Source organism: Oncorhynchus gorbuscha, linkage group LG01, assembly GCF_021184085.1.
Source record: "Oncorhynchus gorbuscha isolate QuinsamMale2020 ecotype Even-year linkage group LG01, OgorEven_v1.0, whole genome shotgun sequence".
Lineage (NCBI taxonomy): Eukaryota > Metazoa > Chordata > Actinopteri > Salmoniformes > Salmonidae > Oncorhynchus > Oncorhynchus gorbuscha.
In genome coordinates this window covers 47,427,241-47,441,509 of record NC_060173.1, presented here as the reverse complement: position 1 = coordinate 47,441,509, position 14,269 = coordinate 47,427,241, and the positions used below count along the sequence as shown (strand labels likewise).

Sequence of the window (14,269 nt, the reverse complement as noted above, 5' to 3'; positions counted from 1 at the left end):
ATTTCCCACCCCTTCTGGAACTTCAAGGGTTTATGACATAGACCCTCTAGTGATTTAATAGAATCTCTATGGTTCCCCTCCCCACTTCCCCAGATAGGATATGAACATGTCATAAGCCGTGTAAAAAAATATTTTAAAAAGAATTGCAGGAAATTAACTGTAAAACTGCTAAATGTTCTCTCGGCCTCATGGAAACATGGTAGAATAGCAGGAAATCAGCTTTAAAAATGCAAAATTCTCTAAGCCTCATTGCAAAATGTGTAGAATAGAATGATTTTAGATGTAAAACGGCACATTTTTCTATTTGCTCCATGGCAAAATGTGTAAAATTGTAAGAAGCTAGCTGGGTTGGAGGGGGGTTTCTCGGACCTGGGGGGTCCACGATACTGCAGTATGCCACTGCAGAGGTGGTGTGAGACTGATGGTTGATTCTGTTGTGACAGGGGCGTCGAAGTATGTCATAGCTGTCACAGCTGTGACTGTGTCATCGGGAGGCAAGACAGCCATGGCTGGAGGTAAGCTTCTGCTGTCTTTTACTCTCTCTGAAATGTCTCCTTTTCACAACTGCTGGAGGCATTGATGCATCTTGTGGCTTCTATGTGTACTGAAGTGTTCAATACACATAGAAGTGTTCATACTGGTAGTAGTACTCTCTGGGGTGCTACTGCTAAATGTTTGACACACATTCTCTTGTGGAGAGGGAAGCACTCCATTTGTCTTGTCCTCAAAAAGAACATGGTTACTGTTGAGTGTGTGTTCCTGTGACAACTGTGATGGTTTTCACATCTTCATAGGCTTCATTTTCATGTCCTGTCTCATAAATGTAGCTAGAATGAAAAATTCAGCCGGGAATAAATTGTGACGGGCAGCATAGATAAATAAATGCTTTATTTTCATCGGAGTGATGAACAGAATATCACACTTCTCACTTCGTCTTCTGGAGCAAACCTGAAGAGCAGATACTGAATGTGCTTAAAGGCCCCTACACACTTTACGTAAACTATGCCAACCCAGCGATGGAGCGTCGTTTTCTACGTAGTTCTATGTTCTTTTGTGTGGCTCAAATTTTGGAAGGGACTGTATACGACGCGCCGTTGCTCTTTTTGCATAGGGTGTGTGTGGCCCTTAAAGCTGTGGCCCTTAAAGCTGGAATTCGTAGCGGTGAAACTGCTACTTCCAAAACAAAAGCATTACTTCAAACAACCACACTGCCCCCCCCCCCCCCCCCCCCCCCCAGACATCATTGCACATGCGATAGAACAGTAGAGCACGGATATTACCATTTTATTTTACCATGATGCTGGATGCTCCTCTACTCCATTTCCTGAACAAAACAAAAACAGTAACACCTGGGGGGGGGCGACCAGTGGCGCTGTTTTACCTTACGCACATTTCAGCTTTAACATAGAGACGAAAATAAGCGTTAACAAAATAAGGAGATAGTTATATATATATATATATATACACACCTGTTTTAGGGCAGTGTTGATGATCTCTTTGACAGTTCTAAATGGTTAAATGGAAATAGCTGACAACTAGATTCAGTGTGTAATGAACATGGCTGTTGTCCATGGAGCTGATTCTCTTCAGCTGCTGTTATCATAACATCCTCTAGAGGTCAGTAGCGTGCTGTTGTATTGTATGGCTTTGGAACATTGAAAGCAGGCTACCTCTGCATAGATATGATTTGGAATATTAAATTAAGCAACTACACATGAGCACAGGTCTAATACACAAGAAAGACTGCTTTAACATTAATTTCTCAGTACATTCATATCAACTATTTTTTGGTTTTCTCTCATCCAACTAATTGAGCGGCAACCACTACTGGGATTGTTTACCTGGGCTTATTGTGGCGAAACATTAGGCGCAGTTACAACACAGGGATATTGGACAGAGATATTCAACATGTTGACTTAATCTATGATCTGTTGACATGTTTTGCTTCAAACACAAATAACTTTGACAACGGTGGGATCAAAGAATAATAACAATTCCAAAGACAATTTCGAGGAACGTCTCTTTAACCAAGGTGCAGAGGTGCCAAAATCATGAACACACAGTTGGAGAGCTGACTAAAGAGTCACAGGGCAGAACAAACCACAGAGCATCCACACGTCTTGAAGCAAAGGAGGATTCCAGTTTTTCCTCTATACGTTCGCGTGTATGATCATGTCTGTAGGACTCCACCACCAGCAATGTGCAGCAGGGATATTCTTTCTCAGCTCCGTACATTCCCTCACCTAGAATGCCCTAGCACAGAGGAGTACGACATGCAGTTCAGTCCACTGAACGCTTCTAACAGGAATTTGAGCCAGTCAGAAAAACAATGGTCAAAAGCCTGTTATTCTGTATCCGTGGACTATCGGGCTGGACTCCTTCAGCTCTGGCTCATCTGGTGACGTTGGGGAGGACATACAGGCTCCGTCCTCAGCATCTGTCTCCCCCCCTCCCTCCCCCGCCATCAGCGGCTGCCCTCTGTTCTTCAGCTCCCTCTGGTACTTGGCCATGAGAGAGGCATAGATACAGCCGTAGGTGGCCGCCACCACCATCAACACGCACACCACGCCGCACACACACGCCGCCACGATCTGAGTCCCCCAGGCCCTGCGCACGCTAACGGGCCGGTAGCGCTGGCGCACACATTCTTCTTGGTTAACCTGGGGCCCGTTCATGGGCCCGTTAATCCGACCGACGCAGGGTGGGCTTCCTCCTCTGGGCCCGTTGTAGCCAGGGACACTGTCCTGGTTGTCCAGCTGCAGGCAGTAGTTGAACATCTCTATGGGGATGCTGCGGATGTCCTGCCCCCTCAGCTCTTTGGGGAGGTTGCACTTCACAGCATCCACCTGCCCATCTGAGACACAGAGAGTGATGCAGTGGATCATTAACACAATCAATAGCTAATCAATCTCATTTACATACTTGATACAGTATCAGAGTAGTACATGACATGGAACGAAGGCGAAATGACTTGGCTGTACTTGAAACATTGTAACCTTAAAGCCTTTCAATACACAACATAGCACTCACGTCTGTACAGCATCCACTCCATCCAGTGCTTGAAGTCCCTCAGGTTGCAGTCACACTCCCATGGGTTCCCTGCCAGTTGGAGGCTCAACAGGCTGCCCAGGGGCTGGAAGGTGGCTCTGTCTAAGCTCTGCAGCTTGTTTCCAGCCAGAGACAGCCAGGCCAGGCCCTGGAGCTCGTCCAGCAGGCCCATTGGCAGAACAACCAGGCCGTTCAGCGACAAGTCCAGCCCTTTCAGTGTCCACAGACCCTGGAACAGCTCTCGGCTCAGCCCCCAGCAACTCCTGTTACTCTGTGTCACCTCCGTCTGGTTACTGGGGTCAAGAGAGGTAGGAAGGGGGCAGTCACCCAGATTGTTACCAGAGAGGTTGAGCCACTGGAGGCTACTGAGTCCAGAGAATGCCCCTGGCTGCAGGCTGAAGAGGTGGTTGTCGGAGAGGTCCAGGAGCTCCAGAGCGCTGAGGTTGGACAGGTCCCTGTCGCCTAGGGAGGAGAGGTTGTTGTGGGGCAGGCGGAGGGTGCGGGTGTCCTGGGGCAGCAGGGGCAGGACGGTGATTAGGGAGAGCAGAGCTAGGCCTGTACAGTCTGTGCCATTGCTTTTGCAGATGCACAAGGTGGGACAACCGCTAGCCGCCTCTAGCAGACCGAGCAGTACCAGCAGTAGACTGGGCAGGGCTGCATAGACTCGGGAGGGAGGAGAGGAGAGATTTAAAGGAGAGAAATTTGATTACACATTTTAATGACATGACCAGTGCAAGATTTTCGCCAAATGTCTGAGTAATCTAAATCAACCCCCAGAATTCGTTGGATGCAAAGTCAAATCTACGTACAGGAAATTCTGAAATCAATTTAAAAGACGAGTAACTAAACACTTCTGCCTGTCAATAAACCCCTGCGGTAGTCACTCACCCAGGCTCTCCGGGTGGGTCCTGTCAAGGGGCTGCATGTCTGCTCTGCCCACTCTGGTGCCACCATAGACTGGCACTGGCTGTAGGTGCCGTCCTTGTGCCACCCACCAGCTATGCAGAACCCTGGTGAATGTAAAACAGTAAGAAAGACTGAAAAAAGCGAAAGAGAGCGGGAGAATGAGAAAGAGAGAAGAGGAGTCATCAGATGAGCAATACACATTGCGTATTTGGATGTGTAGGAGAGAGATTGTTGGCAGTTTAACTCTCTTCTTATATAATAATGAATATGATAATATGCCACATGTACAGATTAGGAAGGACAACAATCTCTTCCATCTGATTTGGAACAACATCATTCTATACATCACCCTCTTATCCCCTCTCCCTTTTTATCACTTTTGATTCCATTTTACTTCTCTGGTATTTCAAGCACGGGGGGTCAGAAAAAGAGCTTGATACTAAGGAAATGCAAATACTGTACGGAGGTGAAGTCAAAGTTAACTTTCTACTGAACACAGACAACCCTCATCTTTCACCTGCAGACAATCGCACAGGAGAGCGAGAGGGAGAGAAAGAGAGAAATGTGTCCTAAATTTCATGATTAGAGAGAGATTATGTAGCTCCATCATGCGTGCCTCTGCTGCCACTTAGTAGAACCAGTTTAGAGGAGCCTCAAGGTCCTTCTTTTGTCATCCCGCCACAAAGGCTCTCCTCCTCTTCCTTTCCTCTTACATTCTCATACGCTGTACTCTCACTAGGGTTATACAACATTATTCCCTGTATTCAACTGTAGGTAGAGTTAGGAGGCATTGAGGGCACTTACAGTATTGTTTGGTTTTGTGAAGTTTGACGCCTGAGTATTGGGTGTGCTTGGTTATATCTTCGTGTCTCAGTATTGGGTGTGCTTGGTTGTATTTCTCAGAATTGGGTGCATTTGGTTCTGTTTCTCAATTTTCAGTAGGAAGTGTAGATGCTTCTGTTCCTCAAATTTTGATATGAAGTGTTCTTGCTTCTGTTTTCCAGTTTTAGGTGCACTTGGTTATGTTAGCGTATCTTCGTTGGGTGTTCTTCTGTTTGACATGTGAGGTGTGCGATGCGTGTCCTGTTTCATCAGAGCATGATGAGTACATCTGATCTGGAGTCAGATGAACCACAGCGTTCTGTCACTGACTGGAGCTGTCACCAGTGCAGCAACACCACACTCAACAAAAAATGCTGTGTTAAAAACTATTTGGGTTCGTTGGAAACCCGGCGCTAGTAAATATTGGACAGAACACATTCAGTGTTCTGTTGGGTTGAGTGTATACTCAGTTCACTTTGAGGCGTACCCAAACATGGGATAATTTAACCATTAGTTGGGCATTTTGTCCTCTCAGACTGGTTTGACCTAGCAGCTGGGTCATTTTTTACATAATCCTTTGGTTATTTTCATGAGGTGTGGAGTATTCAGGGTGTGGCTATCAGCTATATCTAATTGGCCACCAGTGAGAGTAAAGTAAGGCAAATAAGGAACTCAAACACTTCTATAAGCCTTATTGAAACTACAAACATGTCAATGTTCAACTTTGCCATGTATTAATTATACAACAAAACAGATGAACAGGAATGATTTACTCTTATGGATGACTAAAAACAACTATCTGAAAGTACATCACTGGGGCCAAGCTTCCTGCCATCCAGGACCTCTATACCAGGCGGTGTCAGAGGAAGGCCCTAAAAATTGTCAAAGACTCCAGCCACCCGAGTCATAGACTGTTCTCTCTGCTACCACACAGCAAGAGGTACCAGAGCGCCAAGTCTAAGTCCAAAAGGCTTCATAGCAGCTTCTACCCCCAGATTAGCCTGAACAACTAATCGAAGGGCTTCCCAGACCCCTCTTTTAAGCTGCTGCTACTCTCTGTTTATTATCTATGCATAGTCACTTTAACTCTACCTACATGTACATTACCTCGTCTAACCGGTGCCCCCGCACATCGACTCTGTACCTGTACCTCCTGTATTTAGCCTCGCTATTGTTATATTACTGCTGCCCTTTCATTCTTTTTTATGATTTTTTACTTAACACTTTTTTTTCTTAACTCCTTAATAAAAGCATTGTTGGTTAAGGGCTTGTAAGTCAGCATTTCACTGTAGGGTCTACACCTGTGACAAATCAAATTTGAAATATGCAGACAGACAGATTAAAAGTACATTTACATTGTAATACTTCTGACAGCCAACTTTCTAACTTTTCTAACTTCATAACATTCCCAGAAGTCATGGATAATTGAGTCAATGTTAGTTTTACACTTAAGACATGACCCTGCCGTTGTGCTGTAGAATTGGTCAAGTTTGCCTCTTGTGTAATACATTCTATACATTAGTTTATACTGGATTAAGCATACATTTTCATTAGTTACGTTGCAACATTCCCTCCATCTTGTGCCAATGTCAGTTATTGTAAAGTTTTGGTTCTGGTAGTTTTTATATTTTGTTCAAAGAGATTGTCAGTTGGACAAGGTTTTGTATATCTCACCTATCATATATCCTTTGCTGACTCAAATAGTATTCCCTCAAGATTGCTCTGATGTATTCTGATTTCAATTACTGTAAAACCGTGTACTGTGACCACAATTGGGACTTAGCCTTCAATGGGATTTCAATTCATAACCTCTTAGTTGCAAGCAAACTGAAATGTCCTGCTACAGTGCAGCTAAATCGCCAAACATGTGAGTGTGAAAGAGATATGGCCAAAGACTTATTGGCAATAATGTATTTCGGCACTTTGCTAAAAGCCGCACAGAATCAAATAAATAATTGTCTCGTAATCACCATCAACGTAACAACAATTTAAAACTAGCAGTGCTCAAAGACACTTGATGGAGAGCATAAATTAAAGGTTTGAACTTCCAACCGGCCGGTTGGGAGTGCATCGACGTGTCTGCAGTGCCACCAGGTTCATACCAATTGCTTGGAACATACAGTACCAGTCAACACCTTGGACACACCTACAATACTCATTCCAGGGTTTTTCTTTATTTTAATTTTATTTTTGACATTGTAGAATAATAGTAAAGACATCAAAACTATGAAATAGCACACATGGAATCATGTAGTAGCCAAATAAATATACATTTTAGATTCTTCAAAGTAGCCTTGATGTCAGCTTGGCACACTCCTGGCATTCTCTCAACCAGCTTCACCTGTAATGCATTTCCAACAGCCTTGAAGAAGTTCCCACATATGCTGAGCACTTGTTGCCTGCTTTTCCTTCACTTTGTGGTCCAACGCATCCCAACCCATCACAATTGGGTTGAGGTCGGGTGATTGTAGAGGCCAGGTCACCTGATGCAGCACTCCATCACTCTCCTTCTTGGTCAAATAGCCCTTACACAGCCTGGAGGTGTGTTGGGTCATTGTCCTGTTGAAAAGCAAATTATATTCCCACTAAGCGCAAACCAGATGGGATGGGGTATCAATGCAGAATGCTGTGGTAGCCATGCTGGTTATGTGTGCCTTGAATTCTAAAGAAATCATTAACAGTGTCACCAGCAAAGCACCCCCACACCATCACACCTCCATGCTTCACGGTGGGAACCGCACATGCGGAGATCATCCATTCACCTATCTGCGTCTCACAGAGAAATGGCAGGCTGAACCAAAAATCAAAAATTTGGACTCATCAGACCAAAGGACAGATTTCCTCCAGTCGTGTTTCTTGGCACAAGCAAGTTTCTTCTTATTGGTTTTCATTAGTAGTGGTTTATTTGCAGCAATTCTACCACAAAGGCCTTATTCACTCAGTCTCCTCTGAACAGTTGATGTTGAGATGTCTGTTACTTGAACTCTGTGAAGCATTTATATGGGCTACAATTTCTGAAGCTGGGTCTTCCTTTCCTGTGGCGGTCTCATGAGAGCCAGCTTCATCATAACGCTTGATGGTTTTTGTGACTGCACTTCAAGAATCTTTCAAAGTTCTTGAAATGTTCCGGATTGACTGACCTTCATGTCTTAAAGTAATGATGGACTTTAATTTCTCTTTTCTTATTTGAGCTTTTCTTGCCATAATATGGACTTGGTCTTTTAACAAATAGGTATATCTTTTGTATACTATCGCTACCTTGTCACAACACAACTGATTGGCTCAAATGCGTTAAGGAAATAAATTCCACAAATCAACTTTTAACAGGGACACCTGTTAATTGAAATGCTTTCCAGGTGACAATCTCATGAAGCTAGTTGAGAGAATGCCAAGAGTGTACAGAGCTGCCACCAAGGCAAAGGCTGGCAACTTTGAAGAATCTGAAATATAAAATATATTTTGATTTGTTCAATGCGTTTTTGGTTACTACATGATCCCATATGTGTTATTTCATAGTTTTGAAGTTCACTACTATTCTACAATGTAGAAAATACTAAAAACAAAGAAAAACCCTTGAATGAGTAGGTGTTCAAACTTTTGACTTGTACTGTATATTGACACAGTTAAAACATAATGGTATGGTTAGGTTACACTACAGTGTTGTTACCTGGGGTACAAAAAAATAGATATAATGGGAACATTTTTCAATTCAATATTTTGAATATATGGTACGATCATCACTGCACTTTTGATAGGTGGGGTAATTAGCACATCTGTGGGTGTGGTCAACTATCTATGTATTTGTGCAAACTGTCAGTGGAAATGTTGTAGCAGTTTGTGTTTGATGGTCATGCCAATTCAAATGTGGCACCTCCTTTGACATTATCTGTCCTGCAAATGTGTAAAAGAATTATGCATTTTCCAATAACTTAAAAGGTCCTGAACAGTTATTATGATGCCCTTGTAAAAATAGGCTTTTAAGTGACTATGATATCACTCGTTATAATTTTGGGGGATAGAAATGCAAAACTTTTTCTCTCATGCTAACTGCCACAAATGTTGAAAAGACAGGCTCAGTGGGCGGGGAGCTTATATTCATGAGCTCAACTTGACTGACAGCTCTTTGAGACACCTATGTCAAGAAACTTGGATGCTTTGAGCCGTGAAAAATCAGGTCAAGCAAATTTGGGGATACAGAAAGCAACTCAAACAATGTTGAAATTGCATAAATAGCTAGTTTTCCATCCAATTGGCGACAGATTCTCATGTGAATATTCTAAAATCTGCATAAAGTTTGCGTTTCCACCAACCTGACTTGTTGAGGATAAAACTCATTGTGTGATGTGGTGCACACAAGATGTACTTTTTCGCTTAAGTTTTCATATACAAAATAAAAATTGAAATGTTCAATGGATTTCCATCGAATTGTCAACTCTACCTTTAGTTGCAAGTGAGGCATGTCAAGTTAATTTTTTTAGGACTTGCCAAAAAGTACACAAGTGCATTGTGATTGGCAGTAAATATACTGTTTATCAAAACACTAATAAAGTATCTTATTACTGTAGAAATTGACTGTATTAAGACCACAAAGCCTACCACAAAATTAGCAGCAATAGCTGACAGTGAAGTTTCAAGTTATCGCATGTTGAACTGCATGATTTTACGTGAAAAATCACATGATTTCACACTTAAAATGTGAAATTTCACATGAAATCGTGTGAAAATGTGTTTTTGGAACACTGCGTGTGACATTTCACATGGTAGATCATGTGAAAACGTGAAATCTGAAAACATATGACGTGGAACATTTCACATCACATGACCCCAAAACAACCTATAATAAATATCTGCACTCAGCAAAAGAGTGCCATCTGCACTGCTATTTTAGTTATCCGTTTTTTGGACTCGTAATTTATTTAATGAACTTATTTCAGCAATATTGGTGAGGCATATTATTCTGTTTGCCCGTTACTCCTGAATCACAGCGCATTCGGAAAGTATTCAGACCCCTTTACTTATTCCACATTTGGTTACATTACAGCCTTATTCTAAAATGGATTACATTTTTCCCCTTTTCAATCTATGCACAATACCCCATAATGACAAAGTGAAAACAGGTTCTTAGACATTTTTGCAAACGTATAATAAAAAAATAATAAACAGACATGCCTTGTTTACATATGTACTCAGTCCCTTTGCTATGAGACTCAAAATTGAGCTCAGGTGCATACAGTTTCCATTTATCATCCTTCAGACATTTCTACAACTTGATTGGAGTCCACCTGTGGTAAATTCAATTGATTGGACATGTTTTGGAAAGGCACACACACCTCTCTGTACTTTGCTGCGTTCATCTTTCTCTCGATCCTGACTAGTCTCCCAGTCTCTGCCACCGAAAAACATCCCCACAGCATGATGCTGCAACCACCCTGCTTCATTGTAAGGATGGTGCCAGGTTTGCTCCAGATGTGACGCTTGGCATTCAGACTAAAGAGTTAAATCTTGGTTTCATCAGACCAGAGAATCTTGGGTTCTCATGGTCTGAGAGTCTTTAGTTGCCTTTTGGCAAACACTAAGAGGGCTGTCATGTTCCTTTTAGTGAGGAGTGGCTTCCTTCTGACCACTCTACCATAAAGGCCTGAATGGTGTGACAGGTAGCCTAGTGGTTTGAGCGTTTGACTAGTAACCGAAAGGTTGCAATATCGAATCCCTGAGCTGACAAGGTAAAAATCTGTCGTTCTGCCCCTGAACAAGGCAGTTAACCCACTGTTCCTAGGCCGTCATTGAAAATAATAATTTGTTCTTAACATTTACATTTACATTTAAGTCATTTAGCAGACGCTCTTATCCAGAGCGACTTACAAATTGGTGCATTCACCTTATGACATCCAGTGGAACAGACTTGCCTAGTTAAATCAATTTAAAATTCAAATAAAAAAATTGGTGGAGTGCTGCAGGGATTGTTGTTCTTCTGGTAGGTTCTCCCATCTCCTCGGTGGAACTCTGGCGCTCTGTCAGAGTAACCTTCGGGTTCTTGGTCACTTCCTTGACCAAGGCCCTTCAACCCCGATTGCTCAGTTTGGCCAGGCGGCCAGCTCTAGTAGTCTTGGTGGTTCCAAACTTCTACCTTTTAAGAATGATGGGGATCTTCAATGCTGCAGAAATGTTTGGGTACCCTTCCTCGACACAATCCTGTCTCGGAGCTCTACGGACAATTCCTTTGACCTCATGGCTTAGTTTTTCTGACTTGCATTGTCAACTGTGTGACCTTATATAGACAGGTGTGTGCCTTTCCAAATCCTGTCCAATCAGTTGAATTTACCACAGGTGGACTCCCAAGTTGTAGAAACATCTCAAGGATGATCAATGGAAACAGGATGCACCTGAGCTCAATTTCAAGTCTCATAGAAAATGTAAATAAGGTATTTCTGTTTTAGATTTTTAAAACCTGCTTTTTCTTTGTTATTTAGGGTATTGTGTGTAGATTGATGCAGATTTTAAATTTATTTAAACAATTTTAGAATAAGTCTGTAAAGTAACAAAATGTGGAAAAAGTCATGGGGTCTGAATACTTTCTGAAGGCACTACACACACACACACACACACACACACACACACACACACACACACACACACACACACACACACACACACACACACACACACACACACACACACACACACACACACACACACACACACACACACACACACACACACACACACACACACTGCCCTAAGCCAAGGACAAGTATAAAAGAAGGAACACTGAGGGGCGGTACATAATTAAATGTATTTAACATTTTCTGTGGTTATGGTTTTGAACAGAAGGTGCCTCTGGCCACACCCCTGCCATTTACGTATCACACACACAAACACACAGACTCTCACACTCTCCATCCCACATCAGAGCACTTTTCATTCAGTCCTTCAAATCAGCTTTCACTTCCCTACTGGGGTTCTCACTCACTCAATGGATTGTCCTAATTTTGGGGGGGGGGGAGCATGCACGTCCAGTACAGTAGCGAAGTTGAAGTTATTGAAGCACTTGGGAGTCCTTTCCAGTGGGGGGCTGCCTTTCATTGAATTACAGTACCAGCCACTGAGAGAAGCTTTTGGGGTGGTGGGGGGAGGGGCACAACAACAAAAAGCTAGCATCAATAATTTAGTACAGACTTGCCCACAGAAGGAGGGTAGACAGACGTGTTCATGTTTGGACACATGGTCATCTGTACAGATGTGTTTAGGTGTGTTGGCACTCTTGCACAATTGACTATTTCTTAAAAAATGTGTTCAAATTCAAGTTCACAAGTGTATTTGTTTGATTTACAGCTACACGGGACTAAGAAGTAGAAAAACATCTAAACTGACATCGAGATTGTTTACATGATATGCCCAAAAGAATCTTGGTCTAAATGATTCAGAATTCTCATTCATTTGGTTGGAGGCAAGTTATTTTGTTTACTCTGTAATTGATCTCACCTGTGGTAAGTTGTAGGTCTCTACAGGGTACAAAAAGCCATTCAACCAGCTTTAAGAAGAGAAAACATCATATTTTGCTCCATTGCACTCCATTATAAAGTGCAAGGGAGCCAATATATCTGATTTGTGTATGCAAAGGTTCCAGCTCAGAGGTCAGTGCATCACAGTATCACACATTATTTATACCAAGTGTTTAATTACAAGAGATGGTGTTTACGAACTGCGTTTGACAGCTTGTCCCATCAAGTGCACCATCACACAGATCACATCAGATTAGGCCTCCCGTCCGCCTCCCACTTATGTGACTAACGCATTGACGGGTTGTAAATGTGGAGTTATTCCTGCCCCAGATTAGGACCGTGGTCTCAATCCTCCGTGGCAGCAGGGTTTAGACTGCAGCACAGATGCTAGTTATGATTCCAGATGGCTGTCTGGCAGGTGGTGGAACACAGAACACATAGAACAACACATAGTCCCCAGTGTTGAACTCTACATCTACAGTATCGCATGTCCCTTGTTCTAAGTTATTTCTTGTCCTAAGCTGTGTTGTTGTCAGACCACAAAACCGGCTGTCTCAATGTACTGTACAGCAGTGGTTCTCAAACCTCTCCTCGGGGACACCCAGACGTTTCATAATGTTGTTGTAGCCCTGAACTAGCTCAACCTGAACTCACCTAGTCAAGGCGTTGCTGTGGAATAGTTCAAATACACGGAGCGGCTGAGGTTCCCCAAGGAGAGGTTTGAGAACCACTGCTATGGAGTTTATAAAAGACGGCAAGACAGTGTGAACTCATGCTGTATGGAACATGTCAATTTATGTTATTTATCTTACCAACTTCCGATACTGAAAGTCTGCATGCAAAGTTGATATACAAGGTTATTCAGCTACGTACTCTGCTGTATGTCCGCGGTCTTCTTTCACGTTTTTATAAAGCCCTAAAGTTAGTGGTTCTCATCCCAGTGCACACTACCTGCATTGCAATGATACCTTTACTGCAGATTGGTCAATGGCAATTCCCCTTGGTTTCATTTTGCTCCCACAAGTTTATGGATTAGTTTACTCTGATAATTGCACTGGAATGAGGGGGGAGAACAGTCAGCCTGTTTTCTGGTAACAACCACGTTCTTATTGCGTACAGACTCGATGCGCTAGCCTAGTAGTTGTAATATTCTCTCACAAGAAGCCTAAAGAAAGAGAAAACCTTCCCAACAACAGATGCTTTTACACACACACACACACACACACACACACACACACACACACACACACACACACACACACACACACACACACACACACACACACACACAGACAGCGCAGCGCAGTACTCACCATCTGTGTCAGCCTCCAAAGTGCTATAGGTCTTACAATAATTCTACAAGAAAAGTGCTACAGTAGTGTCTTTTATCCTCCCCGTGTGGGAAAAATAATATGCTTCATCTGATAATGCTGCTAACTGAGGAGCTTGGGGAAAGGTCCTTTAGCTGCATGTGGTTCGGTTCAGCTGCTTCTCCTGCTTTATGCAGATGTTGGGATCCCAAGGGGAGATGTTCTTGGTCGAGAAACACATGCTCCAGTCTTCTCTTTTGTTTTCTCTCTCTCTCTCCCTCTGTCTCTCAGAGCAGTGGCTCTCCCTCTCCTCTCCTCTCTCCTCTCCTCTCGGGTCCTCTTTCCAACTCTGCTTTTCCTTGTAGTCTGAGTGCACTACTGTCCAGAGGTTCAGTCTAGCTCAGTGTGTATGTGTGTGTGCGCGAGATAGCTAACGCACTGTCGCTCTTGCAGGATACACCACGTCTTTATATGATCCTGGAGGAGAGTGCTGTGCAGTTTCTATGGCATATATATGCGTGCCATGTGGGTGTGTCTGAGTGTTTGTCTGTTTGTGTGTGTGCATGTGTACGTGCGTGTATGTGTGTGTGTGTATGCATTACGCCTGGTTTGGCCAAAATAGTAAAAATAGTACAGTGTGTTACAGCTGAATGAAAAAGGAGAGGGAGTGAGATGGGGGGT

The 14,269-nt window shown here is 43.1% G+C and overlaps 2 protein-coding genes across 3 annotated transcripts in view; one reads left to right on the top strand and one right to left on the bottom strand.

The window, feature by feature from the left end:
* The window catches only part of LOC124038732 (voltage-dependent calcium channel subunit alpha-2/delta-4-like), an 87,172-nt gene that overhangs the window by 53,727 nt on the left and 19,176 nt on the right, over positions 1–14,269 (top strand). For both annotated transcript variants that reach the window (XM_046354816.1, XM_046354811.1), the window contains exon 24: positions 444–515. In XM_046354816.1, the coding sequence (XP_046210772.1) occupies positions 444–515 (72 nt within the window). The remainder of the gene's footprint in view (positions 1–443; positions 516–14,269) is intronic.
* Positions 2,334–14,068, bottom strand: LOC124031412 (leucine-rich repeat and transmembrane domain-containing protein 2-like). The gene is made up of 4 exons (XM_046342626.1): positions 13,592–14,068; positions 3,937–4,085; positions 3,031–3,711; positions 2,334–2,854 (listed from the first exon to the last, which is right to left on the bottom strand). The coding sequence occupies exons 2-4, from the start codon at positions 3,971–3,973 to the stop codon at positions 2,334–2,336; spliced, it is 1,239 nt and encodes a 412-aa protein (XP_046198582.1). The 5' UTR covers positions 3,974–4,085; positions 13,592–14,068.